The sequence below is a fragment of the Rosa chinensis genome, chromosome 4 (assembly GCF_002994745.2).
Source record: "Rosa chinensis cultivar Old Blush chromosome 4, RchiOBHm-V2, whole genome shotgun sequence".
Classification (NCBI taxonomy): Eukaryota; Viridiplantae; Streptophyta; class Magnoliopsida; order Rosales; family Rosaceae; genus Rosa; species Rosa chinensis.
Window position 1 is genome coordinate 55,136,364 of NC_037091.1, and position 16,499 is coordinate 55,152,862.

General features: G+C 39.9%; 4 protein-coding genes across 4 annotated transcripts; all 4 read right to left on the reverse strand.

Moving 5' to 3' along the window:
• Positions 1 to 354: 354 nt before the first annotated feature.
• LOC112201098 (receptor protein kinase-like protein ZAR1) lies at positions 355 to 4,837 on the reverse strand. The gene is made up of 2 exons (XM_024342115.2): positions 3,194 to 4,837; positions 355 to 1,324 (listed from the first exon to the last, which is right to left on the reverse strand). The coding sequence occupies exons 1-2, from the start codon at positions 4,689 to 4,691 to the stop codon at positions 690 to 692; spliced, it is 2,133 nt and encodes a 710-aa protein (XP_024197883.1). The 5' UTR covers positions 4,692 to 4,837; the 3' UTR covers positions 355 to 689.
• A 3,331-nt stretch (positions 4,838 to 8,168) lies between these two features.
• On the reverse strand, positions 8,169 to 8,618 carry LOC112199582 (stigma-specific STIG1-like protein 1). Its single transcript, XM_024340576.1, has one exon. The coding sequence runs from the start codon at positions 8,616 to 8,618 to the stop codon at positions 8,169 to 8,171; it is 450 nt and encodes a 149-aa protein (XP_024196344.1).
• Positions 8,619 to 9,815: 1,197 nt separating this feature from the next.
• On the reverse strand, positions 9,816 to 10,719 carry LOC112199958 (stigma-specific STIG1-like protein 1). Its single transcript, XM_024340953.2, has one exon. It carries the CDS (start codon positions 10,592 to 10,594, stop codon positions 10,118 to 10,120), a length of 477 nt encoding a protein of 158 aa, XP_024196721.1. The 5' UTR covers positions 10,595 to 10,719; the 3' UTR covers positions 9,816 to 10,117.
• A 646-nt stretch (positions 10,720 to 11,365) lies between these two features.
• Positions 11,366 to 14,612, reverse strand: LOC112199957 (proteasome subunit beta type-5). The gene is made up of 8 exons (XM_024340952.2): positions 14,454 to 14,612; positions 14,202 to 14,316; positions 13,947 to 14,076; positions 13,746 to 13,852; positions 13,047 to 13,181; positions 12,842 to 12,945; positions 11,939 to 12,039; positions 11,366 to 11,820 (listed from the first exon to the last, which is right to left on the reverse strand). The coding sequence occupies exons 2-8, from the start codon at positions 14,301 to 14,303 to the stop codon at positions 11,693 to 11,695; spliced, it is 807 nt and encodes a 268-aa protein (XP_024196720.1). The 5' UTR covers positions 14,304 to 14,316; positions 14,454 to 14,612; the 3' UTR covers positions 11,366 to 11,692.
• Between the last annotated feature and the right edge of the window lie 1,887 nt (positions 14,613 to 16,499).

Below are 16,499 nucleotides of genomic sequence, written 5' to 3' on the forward strand. Positions count from 1 at the left end.
CGAAAGAGGTCGTCCCCATTTACTTGTCGATGGACATGACGAACAAATGGCGAATGAGGCACATATGTGTCCAATAGCCAAGGCCGCCTCAACCTATAACGTAGATGTAACCCCGTATTGGACTAGCCAATGTACCCTAACAAACTCCGCTAGCATGCGGCAGATTCGTATTCATGACCGAGTGCACAGTCTACGTTAAGCTTCGCAGTAGCACTAGGAGGATGCTGACATTTTGCTTCAGCCTACGTCATTGTTATATCATGCTACGCGAAAAATTCATCTTATTAATTACAGTGAACAAATGAAAAAATGTAGCATTATATGTTTATATGGCATGAGCCGCATGACACATGATGGAGCACATAGTGGAGGAAGAGTAACATTATTAGAAAGTGTACAGCAGGGGTTGACAAAAATTTCAATTACAAAATCTAGCCAACTCTTAAATACTGTCAATTTTATCACAATGGGAATCAAATTACAAAATTATGCTCTTCGAATTTGCTCTACTTCGAAAGTAGAAAACATATGAATAATTGAATATATGTGGTTCGTCAGGGACGATTTGGATCTTTAAAATAAATCTAGACGGCGGCAGTGAAAAGATTGATCTAAATGCCGCCACAACCTAGCAAAAAGGAAATTCAGGTGAGTCTTCTTTGGGTTCATGACTAGAAAATGCTGTCATCTCATGATCCAACCCTTTCGAGATTCTCGGAGACAGTTTTCATCCTCGGCCTAACCTCAGGATCAGGCTCAGTACAAGCAAGTGCTACATGAAAAGCTGCTAGCACTTCCTTTTTGGCATGAACTTCTTGAAGCAACACAGGGTCTACCATATCCGAAAGAGGGTTTTCATCCTCAAATCCTTTCCTCACCCACCTCACTAAGTCCGGTATCTCTAGGGAAGTTGAGGTACTAGTTGGAGATAGCTCTGGAGACTTTCCTGTGAGCAACTCCAGCAGGACAACTCCGAATGAATAAACATCCCATTTTTGAGTTGGTTTATTACCCTGGACTCTAGCCTCCGGAGCTCTGTAGTTGTTGGCTCGCTCCGTTTGGCTAGACTTCATGTAAGGGAGAGCGCTACCCATCAAGCCACCCGAGGAGGGGTTGTTGCCAGTTATGGTGATCAGTCTGTTGAGTCCGAAATCCGAAATGTAGGGTTGAGATTCGTTGTCGAGTAGAATGTTGGAAGGTTTGATGTCTCCATGGACAAATTTTCGGGGGCTGCATTCGTGGAGATAGGCCAAGCCTCGCGCTGTTCCCTTTAAGATCTTCAGCCTCGTTGACCATGAGAGGCTTATAGGCTGACCATTTCTCCCTGCAAATATAATTCCAATTTTTCAGTTTCGATCATCAGCTCAATTTTGTACGTAGTTTATTCTTGCGTAACTAATAAACAAACTCTTTGTTGTTGCCAAAAGTAGAAAGATTGCAATACAATTCTAGGTAGTTGTAGTGGCTTGCCACCATGGGAAACGTAAAAGAAACTCATGAAAGGATGATGATATATCATTTCAGGGGAAAGAAAGAAAGATAGAGGAAAATCCGCCTTTTAAGTTTTCCCTTCAGAAAAGTGTGTAAGAAAATGATGAAATGATCCAGAAAAAATCAACCCCTTTCTTCTATGAAAGTTTCAGTTTTTCATCATAGTGGAACAGAGAAGAAAAGCAGCCATCAGATCATTGCATCCAACTAGCAAGGACAGAATGGAGTAATGGTTCGCACCAAAGATGAGACCATGTCATCGATGATTAACCTGACGTCCTGACCTACCTTGTTGTGATTGAGCTCCACAAATGGGCAATTAAGCCCCACAGCAGCAGTCACCTCCATGCCTCCCTAATTATTCATTATGTTGCATGGAATGTGCTGTGTGGACTGTGGACCATTGACCATTAGTTGGATCTTAGCAAGACAAGGTGAAAATTGTACAATCAAATTTAGCCAATACTAAAAATATGGTACAACCTCTTACCCGATAACAGAAAACCCATTGGAGAGACAAATAACTGCTACAATTTTCACTCTCAAAGTTCTTTTCACACCACATAAAACATATTGTATATTGTTGTTCAAAAAGTCTTATATTCACTTTCAAAACAATGAAAAATAGCATTTTACCGTAAACTAGTATACAACAGAAGTGCACCAATCATTTCAGTCAGTACCAAATACCATTATCGGTCCCAAAAAATAAAATTAGTTTTTGTTACTCTCAAAATAAAATCGATACTAAAAATTTTAAGGTGTAAAGTGAAAAATCTTATAATTAGAGGTCTACATATATAATTTCTTTGAAACGATGAAGCTGCTAACTTTAATCATAAAGGCCGATACTATTCTCAAGAATCGTCAATGCCTTGCTCTTTTTTATACAACAATTGAATGCAATAAAAGTAGGTACTATCGTGGATTGAATTTTCAAAAATATCTAACAATTAGAAGATGAAAATATTAAAAAAAAAATTTGATGTAAAGAAATTGACAGCGGACTGGGGTCCACCACCATTAGTTGGGCAATTGTGTAGGAAAAATTTTCTCTCGAATTGGTTGGGCAAGTGAGTGTGAGACTCATGGCTAGTCATTTCACTGTTCACAATTGTGACATTTTGAGAAATAAGTGAGAGTGTGAGACTCATGGCTAGTCATTTCATTATTTGCAATTGTGACATTTTAAAAAATTCCTAGGTAGGGACTGTCCTATCACGTGGCTATAGGGTAGCTCAATCAAAATTATGAAAAAACTTTACATATCCTGAAATTAGCGTTTTTTTTAATAAACTAATATACTAAAAATACCTCCTACAAGATTCTGATTGAGCAGCCTTACTGCTACATGGTTCAGCTGTCCTACTTAAGAATTCTTCTTATTTTCTTAAATGACAAATAAGCTACCTATTGGTAGATAGGAATTCTTCTTATTTTCTTAAATGACAAATAAGCAACCTATTGGTAGCAACTAGCAACCTATTAGCGCTAACTAGTACATTGTCTCTCACACCGGTAATAATTACGTCTCATTTACGACCCCAAATCTAATCCATTACTAACCGGGGCCCACGTGCATTCACTCGCCCTCCCGCACATTAAACACCAAAAACGACAACACAGAACAACAAACGACAAAACTACGTACAAAACGACAAGAAGTTTCGGGAAAGAGGAGGGAAAAAAAAAAAAAACTCACCGCGAATCGCAGAAGCCAAGTTCCCATGCGAAATAAAATCACTGATCAAGAGCTTCTCGTCGGGGGCCCAATAGTACGCCCTCAGCCTCACCACGTTCGGATGCTTCACTCTACCGATCGCCTGAACCTCCGCCGCGAACTCCTTGTACCTCTGATCTCCGCCCTCCCCCAACCTCCTCACCGCCACCGGGATCCCATTCCCCAGCACCACCTTGTACACAATCCCCAACCCACTCTTCCCCAGAACATAAGCCGACGCTCTCAGCAGCTCGTCGAGTTCAAATGTGAACCCCTTATCGATTGCCACAAGCTCTCCTTCGCCTCTTCCTCTCTCGGGCGGGTCGAGTTCGGAGTCCGAGTTCCCGAACCCGCCGTTGATGCAAGAACAACAGAGTCGGCTTTTCTCGGTGTTCGCGCCGAATTTTGTCTTTCCGGTACATGAACAGCCGTTGGCATTGTCCTTCTTTTTCCAGTAAATGTAAACTACGACCAAACCGATGAATGCGACTGCGGCGGCGTCGGCTACGGAGATGAGGATGATCAGACCCGGACTCAACCCCTTTTTCGGGTTGTTATCGGATCCGGGAGAGGAATTCGGGTTACCCGGGGAACTCGGGGCCTGGTTTTTGCAAGATTTCTGGAGCGGAAACCCGCATAAGAGAGGGTTGTTGAGAAACGCGGTCGGGCCCTGGTTCGAAAACGACCCCGTTTGGGGAATTTCGCCGCTGAAATTATTGTTGCGGAGATCGAAGCTCACCGTCACCGGTAAGTCTCCCAGCGATTTCGGAATCCCGCCGGATAAGTGATTGAACGAGAGGTTGAGCGTGCCGGAGAGAGACTTCAGGTCGCCGAAATCTTCCGGCACCGATCCGGTGAAAACGTTGTCGGAGAGGTCCAATTGGAGGAGGTTTTCCATACCGGACCAAATTCCGGCCGGGATTTCGCCGGTGAAATGGTTTCCGGCGAGTATCAGTCTCTGCAATTGCTTACAGTTGTTGAGGCCCTTGTCTAACGAACCGGAGAGGGAGTTGTTGGAGAGGTCGAGGTTCTGGAGGCGCGGGAGGTTACAGATCGACGGCGGGAGCTGACCGGAGAGGTTGTTACCGTAGAGGAAGAGGCTGTGGAGTGACGTGGCATTGAAGAGCTGAGTCGGTATGGCGCCGTAGAAGTTGTTGCTGTGGAGGTTGAGCCGCCGCAGATAGACTAAGTTTCCGAGCTCGGAGGGGATGTAGCCCCGGAGATTCTTGCCGGAGAGCGCGATCCCGACGACGCGGGGGTCGGGGAATCCGGTGATGTTCATGCAGGAAATGCCGGTCCATCGGCAGGGCGAGGCGTCGGAGTCGGCCCAGTCGGAGAAGGCGGAGCCGGCGGTGGACTGGTCGACGGCGGATTTGAGGGAGAGGAGGGAGAGGCCGTCGGGAGTCAAAGAGTCAGCGAAGTCGCCAAAACAGAAGAAGAAGAAGAAGAAGAAGAGTGAGTAAATAATGGAATCCTTCATTGTTGAAATGGGAGAGACTAGAGACTAGAGACTAGAGAGTGAATTGAATGGAAATGTGGGGGGTGTTAATTAGGGTTAATTGGAGTCCATAGCTAAGAGTGGTTGGGTTTTTGGTGGAGAGGACTGGTATTTATGAGAAAGGGACTCTGGGAGGGGAGGTTTTTGATTGGTGGGGCCCATCTCCCGCCAAAAAACAGAGGAGGAGGGGAGTAGAAGAAAAGCAATGAGGGGGGCTTTTTTGGGATGTGGCTTTGGTTTGTTATATCGTCTTCAAGTTACATGGATGGTGATGTTTGTGTAAGGATTAGAGATAGGTCCCCTGTTCTGAGATTTGATTTCTTGAGTCATGACATTCCCTTATTTTCTGGACTCTAGCTTGGGGCCAACCCTGACAAGTTAACAACCGGTCACTTCTCTGAGGAAATCTCGGCATTTGTCATCTTCAATTACCAACGGCACAATTTCACAACTGATCATTTGGTGAGACGGTGATAGAGTTTATCTCGGTATTTGTCATTTTCAATCACCGACGGTGTAGTTTCATAATTGGTCACTTGGTAAGGGGGTTATAGAGTTTATCTCAACATTTGTGATTTTCAATCACCGACAGTGTAATTTCATGATTTGAACCGTTTATCTTTGAAGCTATTCTGCTGATATGATTTTTTAAGAAATGAAAATCAACTCAATCGAGAGTTGTTTAGTTTTTCCAACTATTAGTGAATTAATCAATAATTTTGTGAACATATAGATAATTACTATGCGGATTCTTTTCTAACAAGTAAAGATAGCTAGATTTTCGCAGGATATTCAAATGATGGATTAAGAAAACAAACATTTTGTATTATAGTATGTTAACAGTACAAATTAAGAAATTCTGATTATGTAGACGAAATCGGAAAACTTATTACTTTGAGTACTTTCTACAAATTGCTAGTTTCTCTGGCAGTTTGAGTTAATGCTATTTTTAAGCTGGTTATTTCTAGTAAGCGGCAAGAAGGAAGATAGATACTGTCTTTATGCTTAAATGATATGTTTAACTAGTACCTAGATTGAACCTTCTGCTGGCTTTGTTTTTCATTTTTCTGGTGAATGTCTTCGTGATCTGATGCAATAGTTTATAGCAAGTCTGTTTAGACGAAAGGGGACCAATTGTTGATTCCTACTATAATAGGATTTTTTTGGAACTTAAGTAACTATATATCAGAATAGAAGATTAAACACATGCATAGTCACAGTCTCTCTAGCTGGTTAGGTTGTATTGGTCATACCAAACAGCAACAGGCAGTGTCTACAGATGAAGCAAACAATTAGGTTTTATATTGTTGCTGGTTTGGAGTTTGGACTCAAAGGGATCGTCTTCAACTCAGTCTCTGATCTAAGCTGACCAGAATAAAAAATAAATAAAAAATGTCCCTCATTAGTTCCTCCCCCCCCCCCCCCCCCCAAAAAAAAGTTTTTAAAGTGTCACTAAAAATTGTACTTTAGTAGGAGTTGTTGAAGCATTTTGCGGTGCTAGAAATCGCCTTTAAGTACACATAGGAAACTGAGAAGCAGTTGAATTTTATGTGTTTATACCAAAAGTTTCGTTTCTACTATCGAAATCGCTACGGAGCAGAAAGGCTTCAAGGACTCTCGGAGAGGTTTTAGTGACTTTTGTCAATGTCTTGAACTATTAGATATCAAGCAAAGGTTTAAGAACAGCAACCAACCAGAGAGAGACATATCAAATAATAGAGGAAGCTAAATCACAGTTGCACTAGTGCTCTGAATCATGTTGATATAGAGATTAAGGACTATAATACCATTTCTGCTTGTTTGGTGTGAAGAAGGGTCAAGTCTTAAAGAGAAGATGGTATTGATTGGTTTGTTCAGGAATATGAAAATTTCCAGCAGGAACCAGTTATTTCCCAAGGCCTTTTTTTCCATGCAAATCATGTAAATCTAATTATTTAATTGTTCAGTGGAAGTTCGTATAATGATTATAACTCATTCTCAAATGTCAATCATGAAAACATGCTTAGAAGCTAACAAAGCACAAAAAGATGGAACATGCATGTTTTCTCCAGCTTGTAAATACCGTTTGATTTTCCATCTTGTTATTCTGGTAGATATCATTCTCATTTCGGTGGAATACGTACTAGAAATGATTGACATACGTAAAATAATTATAGTTAATCCATTAATTAGTTTTCTAAAAATGGGAGACTCTCAATTAGCCCCTCAGAAGCCTTTGGGTGTTTGTATTCTTAATGAAAAAGTCATTTGGATTCAAGTTTAACTAGGAACATAATTGCTAGGGTGTAGTGACAACGGGACAAGTCATTTGTTATATAGGATAAACAAATAATAACCCAATGCTTTGTACTTAAGGGATCTATAGGATTGTGCATGAATTGTAAACCAACCCTAATTAGGCTTGGTTGTTCAACATTGCTCATTAGAACTGAGGAAAGACTACTAAAGAGTAGGACCCATATACCACACACATTGTTCTTGTTTATGCTCTCTCACTGGAGCACGTTTGACCGAAGTTTTTATTTTGATCGAAAAGAAAACACCTTCATTGACCACAGTCCACAGAGCAAGAAAAGCATCCAAAAAAGACGCATCCAAGCTACACGAGGCCAAACCAAAAGGCCCAAGACAACTAGAACAAGCAAACTGGCTTCAAGGACCTATGCTTATGATTTGGAATACCCAAATTGGCTTCAAGGACCTATGCTTATGATTTGCAGATACCCAAATTGGCTTCAAGGACCTACTATGATCCTTTATATTTTCCATGTGGTGATAAACCACATCTGTCTATTATGGTCAAATCCTTGTATATTTCCCCAATTCATGAAGCTACGTAATAGTCTTCAAGGGTCTAGCAAAGCAATGATCTTCACTCACCATCCTGATGCTTAAAGCCCAAACCAATGAAGCATGAAGCTTACATAAAGGCCATCACATATGAGGTTCCAAGCTAATTATATGAAATATGATTTTAGTGACTTTAATTATAGGACAATTCCAGTTCCTGGTTTGGTTGCCGTCAATTCATTATCTCTTTCCATGTCTTCGGATACAACCCATAAGGGTTTGCCTGTCCTTTGTGCACAGATCCTTGTGATGGTTCAAGCTTGTGTCCATGGCCTTAAGTTGTTCCAGTTCGTCCTCCATGTCCTTGACCAAGTTCAGAAAGTCTCGCACATTTTTAATTAAGGTGTTGTATTTCTTGAGCCCAGTTGTTGCAACTGTCTAGTAGTTTTCTTAGAAGAACTCTGTTAGACTCATCCATACTTCAAAAAAAAAATTGGTTCCAGATACAGTTAGACTTGGTGGTATAATCATATCCTTGATCAATCGTTGATCGTGTACTCTAATTAAGCAAAACAAATTATACATTGAACTTATCATTGCTGCAATACAAATATTACAATTGTGACCCTGTATTGAGTAGAAGTAGTACTCTAACTGGCTGCGTAATTCCTAAGCATAGCTGCACATCCCAAACGCACAAGAACCACCTCTCTTGCAATGGTTGTCGCAGCTCCCGCAGTGTTTCTTGTCGGACATTGTGTGCACAACATGACCGTTGCAGCATATCTCTGCGTGCTTGCATTTCACCCCACATTTCCCGCAGTTGAGTCTGTCCGTCTTCACGTCCACACACTTGTTGTGGCAGCAATGTGATTTTGGGCTGTTTGCGGCGGCTCTACAAACCTTAGGGTTTTTGTCGCATGATGATGTCGTCACTTCCCTAGAACCAAGGAAGACGCTGCTTGTTCCCCTCAAAGAGGTTTTCCCTTGGCTTTTGGCATCCAATGGAAGATCATCATCAAAGGTTTCGTGATCATTTGCAGCCTTGGTTTCCTTGTTGGAAAATAGTTCATCTTCGACTAGTGTTGCAGAGAGAGTAACGGCTAAAGCCATCAACATCGCTACCACTAACAAAAAAACCTTGAGGGATTTCATATTAAATAAGTTTCTTTGGTGTTGGTAGTATATGTATAAAGAGGGACTAAAATGTGGGAGGAAGAAGATTAATGAATTATGAATGCTTTGGATGAAGAAGCATGTAAGGTTGGACAATTATATATAGGCAATGGAATGAGCACGATAAGTCAAGTTGATCGAGGAATATTGCATGAGTTTGCAATGGATGCTCACTTTCATTGAATTCATTTTTTTTAATAAATTGATTCAAAGGGCCAAAGCAAAACGTTAATTCAGTGAACAAATTTAGGCTTCCGAGAATTAATATATATGTTATCTGTAAATTAGGTGAATAGGAACAAGAAACATGCATGTAAACTACGAGCTTATACTATATATAGAAAATAGGGGAGCTTCTTATCTATATATTGTCATCTGTCTAATATCCAAAATCACAGAATACAATTTGACTCTGCAATTTGGATCTATGTATATAAACATTAATATTAATAATCGATCAGCTCAAGCCCGCCTTCACATTTCAAGCTTCCAAGAAATTAACTAATAATTAGTCTAAGTATTCCAATTATAACAATGTGTCATCTCTGCTCTTTTACTAAAATATTTTTCTATTTTTTACAAATGGTCTTGGCTAGCTAATTTGTGGAAAATTTGTCATGTTAAGCTTGACTATGAATATTGTTTCATTGGCTTATAGTATTTGTTAGAAGAATTCTTTTCTGTTATACTTATTCTATTAACTTTGTTCCAGTACCCCCATATATATATATATATATTCATGCACACTTATTGTATATTCGATTAGAATCAATAACTAGCCAAAGAATGTTGTTAGGTTAATTTAAGTACATGTACTTGATTTCGACCGATTAACTTTTAGTACAGCAAAAGTATTCTGCGAATTTTCAGAGAAAAAAAAAAGTTCTGCATATGTTGTTTTAGCAAATATAATCAAATCATTCTTTCTTCTTTCCAGTTTTCCCATTGCAGGATTAATTGCTGACTGCAATACTTCATACTTGTCTTCTTGTTCATTATACGTGGATGACTCCTTGTGTAAACTAAAAAAAAAAAAAATGCTCAACTACTCCATATGTATTCTAGAAGATCAGTACAAAATGGAATGAGACTATATATATACGAGGGATTGTTTGATGCACAGAAGGAGCAGCCTACAAGTAACATGAACGAAGAAGAATTTATATTTTGTTCTTTATACAACAAATAATTAAAAGACAAAGCCAATGGGTGCTGACTAGCTCCCCTTATTCCTTGCACACATTAAACATAAATACACAAATTCATAGCCTTAATTTAAAGTTATTCCACAGTTCAAGTACTTTATACTGAATTTGAATTAGACGAATAAATAATGAATTTAATAAGTATATATATATATATATATAGCTGCAGTGCTGCACAAGCGAAAGTAGTGCTATCCTTATCATGCATGGGGTACGTAGAAGTTGGTCTGCTCATTTCTATGCATAGCTGCACATTCCGTACACACACGAACTGCCTTTCTTGCACTTGTTGTTGCAGCTCCCACAGTTTTTCTTGTCAGTCATTGGATTCAGACACTTGCCTTTGCAGCATATCTCCGAGTACTTGCATTTCTTCCCACACTTGCCGCAATTGACTCTGTCCGTCTTCAAATCCACACACTTCTTCTTGCAGCAATCTCGCCCCGCACTGCCTGCAGCCTTACAAACCTTAGGGTTTTTGTCACAGGTAGTCGCAACAGCCCGAGTGGCAAGGAAGCGGCTTGCTCCCCTAAGGGAAGTTTTTGGTTGGCTTAAGGTCGCAGGGAGATCATCGGATGGTTCATTTGGAGTATCATTTTCCTCATCGGAGAACCATTCCTGTTGATCTTCTTCCGGGATTGATGCGGAAAGAGTAATGGCAGCTAAAGCCATTAGCATGGCTAGCAGAAAGAAGACTTGGATGGAGCCTTTCATGTTTTGTTTTCGTGTCTAGGAATAAATGAGATATTTCGAAAGGGATCGAGGTGATTGAAGTAATAGGATAATGGTGAGATTATATGAATGTGTTTTTGTCTTTTTGATGAGGAAGAATGCAAGTTTGAAGAGGTATATATAGAAACAAAAAGGGCTAGTAGAGAAGGGGATTGCATGCATAAACTGTGCGTGTGAATAGTCAGGAACTTAATGGGATGGTCTAATTCGAAGGGCTGCAATTCATGTAAGTAAACAAAAGTTAGGCTTTCCGAGAAAGATTATATTAAATTAGGTGAATTTGCAGAAGAAACAGCTAGAGATTACCATCCATGTTGGGCAGGTTAGGCCAGCTCATCCTTGGGGTTCTCATTCATATGCATATGTAGTTGATTGCGTAAGCAGATGCTCTCTTCTTGTTTTAAGAGACTCCAAGAAAACCAAATGCATGCTCCATATTCCAAACCGGGTAAAAAGCCGTTATAGAAGCACTACAACCAGTACTGCTTGCTTTGCATAGGATGATCCCATGGTACTCAGAAAACAAGAGGACCATAACCAACCTATTCATTTTGATCCGGTAAGAATTGCTTGCTTCATTGCCCATTGGTATTTATCTCAATTCTTACACAGAAATAACGTTTGACCGCAGAATAAAAAAGAAATTTGATAATGGGATGAACATAAGAGAGACTTCACATCAACACCAAAATTGCGAAAAGGCTCTAAACCACAATTCTCAAACAACAAACCACAACAGAGCATAAACAGAAATAAGGTTTGACGGCAGAATAAAAAAGATATTTGATAATGGGATGAACATAAGAGAGACTTCACATCAACACCAAATTTGCGCAAAGGCTCTAAATGCCTCTAAGACCATCCACAAGTGAACATAGCAGTTCCAAGCAAGAGTACAGAAAGGGAACGTAATATTCATGTCAAGAAAACAGGATGTAATATAACAAGACATGACCAATCTAATGACATCAGCATCATGCTAATTCAGTTGAATAATAAGAAAAGTAGCATCCCACTGCCTATGCCTTGCTTTCTTCAAATCCCTCTTTGCCTGCCTTTTCCATTAGCTAGTCCTCTCTCTTAGGCTGCACCTACCTCCACCATTTCTTGTTCCACGGTCTCTGGGGTTACAGGATAGTATGTGTAGTGAAGTTCCCCGACATCATCTCCAGATAGCTTTTTCCACCCATTTGGACCGACATGGTAAACTGATTAAGAAACACACAAATTACAAACAATGAACAGTTAGATCATGAATGTGCATAGGTGATAGATATATATACACACTGTATTGAGAAAGAGAGGAGGGGGGAACAAAGGGATTACCGCTGGCAACTCCACCACTAGCTCCATCACGGAATGTTGCATGATATATGGCTCTCCTAGCTAACTCAGCAGCTTCTTCAACGGACATATCATAGCGGTACCTGGCATATGCAACCACGGTTAGTAGACATATCATGTAAACAAATAACTCTACAACACTAGGAAAAGAAAGAGTTAACCCTTTGGCACTTATTGAGAAAGTAAAACACAATGCCATTAATCAAGTTCTTGCAGGAAACAGTTATGATTGGTAAAGCAGAATTGTTACAAAGCAAAAGAGAAATCATGCTTTTGCTGCAAACACAGCATCAAGGTGGAGTACATGAATCAATTCATAATCCAGTCAAAGATCCATAGGGCCTCACCTAGAAGCTGAGGAAAGAATAGTGACAAGCGCAATAAGGAAAACAATCACACAAGAAATAAAGCTTTTCATTCTTATCAAATCATGCTTTTGCTGCAAACACAGCATCAAGGTGGAGTACATGAATCAATTCATAATCCAGTCAAACATCCATAGGGCCTCACCTAGAAGCTGAGGAAAGAATAGTGACAAGCGCAATAAGGAAAACAATCGCACAAGAAACAAATCCCCCCCCCCCCCCAACAAACAAAAAAAAAACCCCTATTATAGAATTGGTTTTTCTTCATTTTTCCTTCTTTTTTTATTTCCACAATCTTGTAAGACCTTCTCTTACTTAATCATATGTACTTGTTGTTCTTATTTTTAATTATGACAAAAGACTGCTTGTTACACATTTTGTATGGATGATCATTCAAGAATACAAAAGTTGCATTCTTGAAGAAAATTGCAGTTTTCAGAGACAACTTAGAAAATCATTGCACAAAATGGCCAAACTGAAACATGAATAAGTAAAAAAAAGGGGGTGAAAAAGCACATACCCATTATCCAGGACACCATAAGCATATGGTGAACCAGATCCAACTGAAAACCGCATCCCTTTCAACCTTCCTCCCTCACTGTCCACATAATAAAGTCCAGGACCCTGCACCAAGGAAGCATACATAGTAATTAGATAAATGCCTGATAATATTAATCAAGATGAATGCTTGCAAAACGTTGTTTGACAAGATTCTAATCCATTACCGTTTCATCCCACCCAGCTATCATGGTCCCAACAGACAGACCCATGCCACGGTAAGAGTACAGAATGTTGGCCAAGAGCTTGGATGCACCTGTAACTGAAATTCTGCGCTTGTTTGCCAATTCGTGAAGTCTGCACTGAGTTATATCAACCAATTGTTTATCAGTAATCCATACAAGAGAAAAAGAATACACATTACACACCCTGTATTCAATACCTACTAATGCCTCTCAGAGAAAGAATGATGCATAGACTTGGCAAAAGATGGCTTGTGAACAATATGTCTAAATCCTATGTGTACAACTGTCAATAAAATTCACGATATTGAGAAAGTGTATCGTCTCTCAATTTGAAGAAAGTGCATTGTATGTATCAACCACTGCATAGTCACTATCTGATTTGCACCCTCCATTGAAGAAAGTGATTGTATGTATCAACAAAGCATGTTTTTTTTACAGCTTATTGACAAAATAGAGGGGTCCTTACAATTGTACAGGTTATCACTAAGCCAGGCAACAGGCAACAACTATAATACCATTAGTAGGTTAGTCATATTCTCATGGTAAGTTTTAACCATCCTCTCTTCCATTGTCCGTGTATTAGCAACATGGAAAGAATAGCACCAAAATAGCATACCATCACCAATCGTATCTGCCAAGTTTCACTAATTTGAAACTATGAACACAAACTATGTATAATACCTTAATCCCCAAATTCCTATGCCAAAACTGACAGTCAGCAGCTCCACCAGCCATAGTTCCAAGCATGTAAGGATTGATTTCGATAATCTTCTTCACAGACTGAGACGCTATAAACATTAAACAAACAACATCATGAGCATAAATTCCAACATTCACATTCCACATCCCAAAAAGAAACAAAAAAAAAAGCTAGAGCATTACATATATATCCTCCCATGCTAGCTCGAGAATCAGCCGCCACCATAACACCATCCTTGAAAATAAATGCAAGGGTTGTAGTCCCCTTGGCCGGCTTCACCATCTGGATAGCCTCTTTCTGAAACCCATCAAACTGAAAAACAGTACCAAAAAAACCTCACAATCAGCCACCGAATACCTAAACCGAGCCCTAAAAACCCACACAGACACTAAAAAGCCCTGAAAATCAAAGCTTAAACCAAGCACACGGAAACTCACGTCATCAGTAACAGGGACCTCGAACGACGGCGCAGCTGAAAACCCACCGCTGTCGCCGAGCAACGGCGCAGTGGTTTGAAGACTGCTGAAGTCGAACTTCATTGTCGTAAAGCCTCTGAAAATCAAAGTAAAAATTGCGCAGAAATTAAACCCTAGAAATCAAAATCCTTGTTCGATCTGTTACTATTTCGTAAATCCGTTCATGAATTTCAGAACAAATTGAAGTGAAGATGAGGAGGTTGTGAGGAGTACCTTGGCGATTGTCAGCTCCGGAAAACGAAGACGATGAGGAACGGAGAGTCTCTTCAAGATCGAGAGGAGAAATTTGAGTGTGTGTTTTAATTTTAATTTTTTTTGGTCCGACTGGTTATATAGTCTGGGTTTTTGTTAACTTGTTCAGGAGGAAAAGAGAAACAGCAAGAGTAGTGTAATGGGCTTTGATTTTGGGTCAGTATGTATGGGCCGTGTGGTTTAAAATCTGTAACTACGGCCGATTGATTTTGTAAAATAAAAGGGTAGAAGGAATGGAGAAACTCTCCACGTAAGGACTTTTAAATGAATGGTTGGATGATATAAATGTTGAAATTCTAAAATATCAACTAAAGTTTAAAATACTTACCCAACTATTCATCCAAAAGTCTCAACTTGATCCTTATTACAAGGTTCTCATTAGAAATCCACCTGAAAAAGGAAATAGCAAGAGTAATATATTAGGCTGTCATTGCCAATACTGGTCACAATTCTAATGCCAGTGTTTGGAGGAATTTTCTGCCGCTTTTGGCTTGTAATGCTTTGCATTTTGATAATCTTGCTATTGGTTGTATAAGAGGATTTTTCTTGTAATTATACAGTTGGATCTCCAAATTTGATATTTAGACCTCCATCTTTTTTTATTTATTAATAGATTTTATCAAGTCATGTGAAAAGACAAACAAGGACTGAGAGAGAGATAGAGAGAGAAAAAAAAAACCTCTTCTTTTTTTTTTTTTTTTTGAGAAGCTGGAATTCATTGAAAAATGATCAAAGATTACATGAGGACGGAACAACCATCCTTAATTCTAAAAATAGGCCCTTATATCAGCCTGGTTACATTCCAGCAGCCATAATGGCAACTGATCAGACCAAGTACAAGTGTTACGCTGTCTAATAGCATAACTTGCAAGTTCATGGGCAACTCTATCACATTCCCTTGGGATATAGCCACAAAAGATTGTACTAAAACGCCGCATCAGTAGTTTGATCACCTCCACCAGGTGCCCATCAATTGCAAGGTTCTCCTCATCTGTTTAAATTGCTTGTATTATTGCCTGAGCATCCGATTCAAGTTCCAAAGCACTATACCCTTGCTCCAACGCCAATTGTAACCCACATGAGATTTTTGGTCGGAACCCATATGAGATTGCCAAAATCTCTGCATGTCTAGGAGTAGTGACACCAAAGAGAGGAATGGTTTTTGCTAGGCCTGGGCACGGTCCCAGCCCGACACCTAATTTGCAAGGCCCGGGACAGAGCCCGAAATTTTCAGGTCGGGCTCAAATTTCGTTTTTAAGTTTCTGGGACCGGAAGGGCCTGGACCGAAAAAAACCGGGCGGGTCCTCGGGTTTTTTCAGGCCCAAAAGGCTTTAAAAAAATAAAAAAACAAACAAACAGATTTGAAAACAGATCTTGCTCCAAACCCATTCCTCCACCCTCCAAACTTCCAAAGCCAACCTAACCACCACCATTGAGAGAGAGAGAGAGATAGAGATGTTTTGGGGTTAAGTAACAAAGAAAAACTAGAGAGAGAGAGATTTTGGGTTGAGTAACGACAGAAGAAGAAATAGGAATTTCTCTACAATTGATCTAATGGGGAAGGACCGAAGGAGGACTAGGGAGAGAAGGGAAAAGAAAGAAAAAAAGACAATGGAGGCGTTTGGGGAAAAGAAGAAGAAGAAGAAGAAGATAAGGAGAGAAGAAAAAGAAGGGGGGACTGGACGGGAAAACTGAAAAGAAAGAAGAAAGAAGAAAGAGAAGAAGAGAGAGTCCGAAAGAGGAGGGGTGGGACCAGGGAGAATTAAAGTAGAGAATTTCAAGGAGAAGAACGTGGAGAGAGAAGGAGGAAAAGAAAAATGGATAGGAAGACTAATAAAAAATATTTTTTATATGTATTAATTAATAGTCGGGCCCAACGGGCTTCATCATAATTCAAAACCTTAGACCGGGTTTGAGCCTGTTCGGACCGGACAGGAAAATATTAAAAATTTTTTTTTTTTGCAAACCCGGACCGAATCGAACCTAACCGGGCGGTCGGGCTGGTTT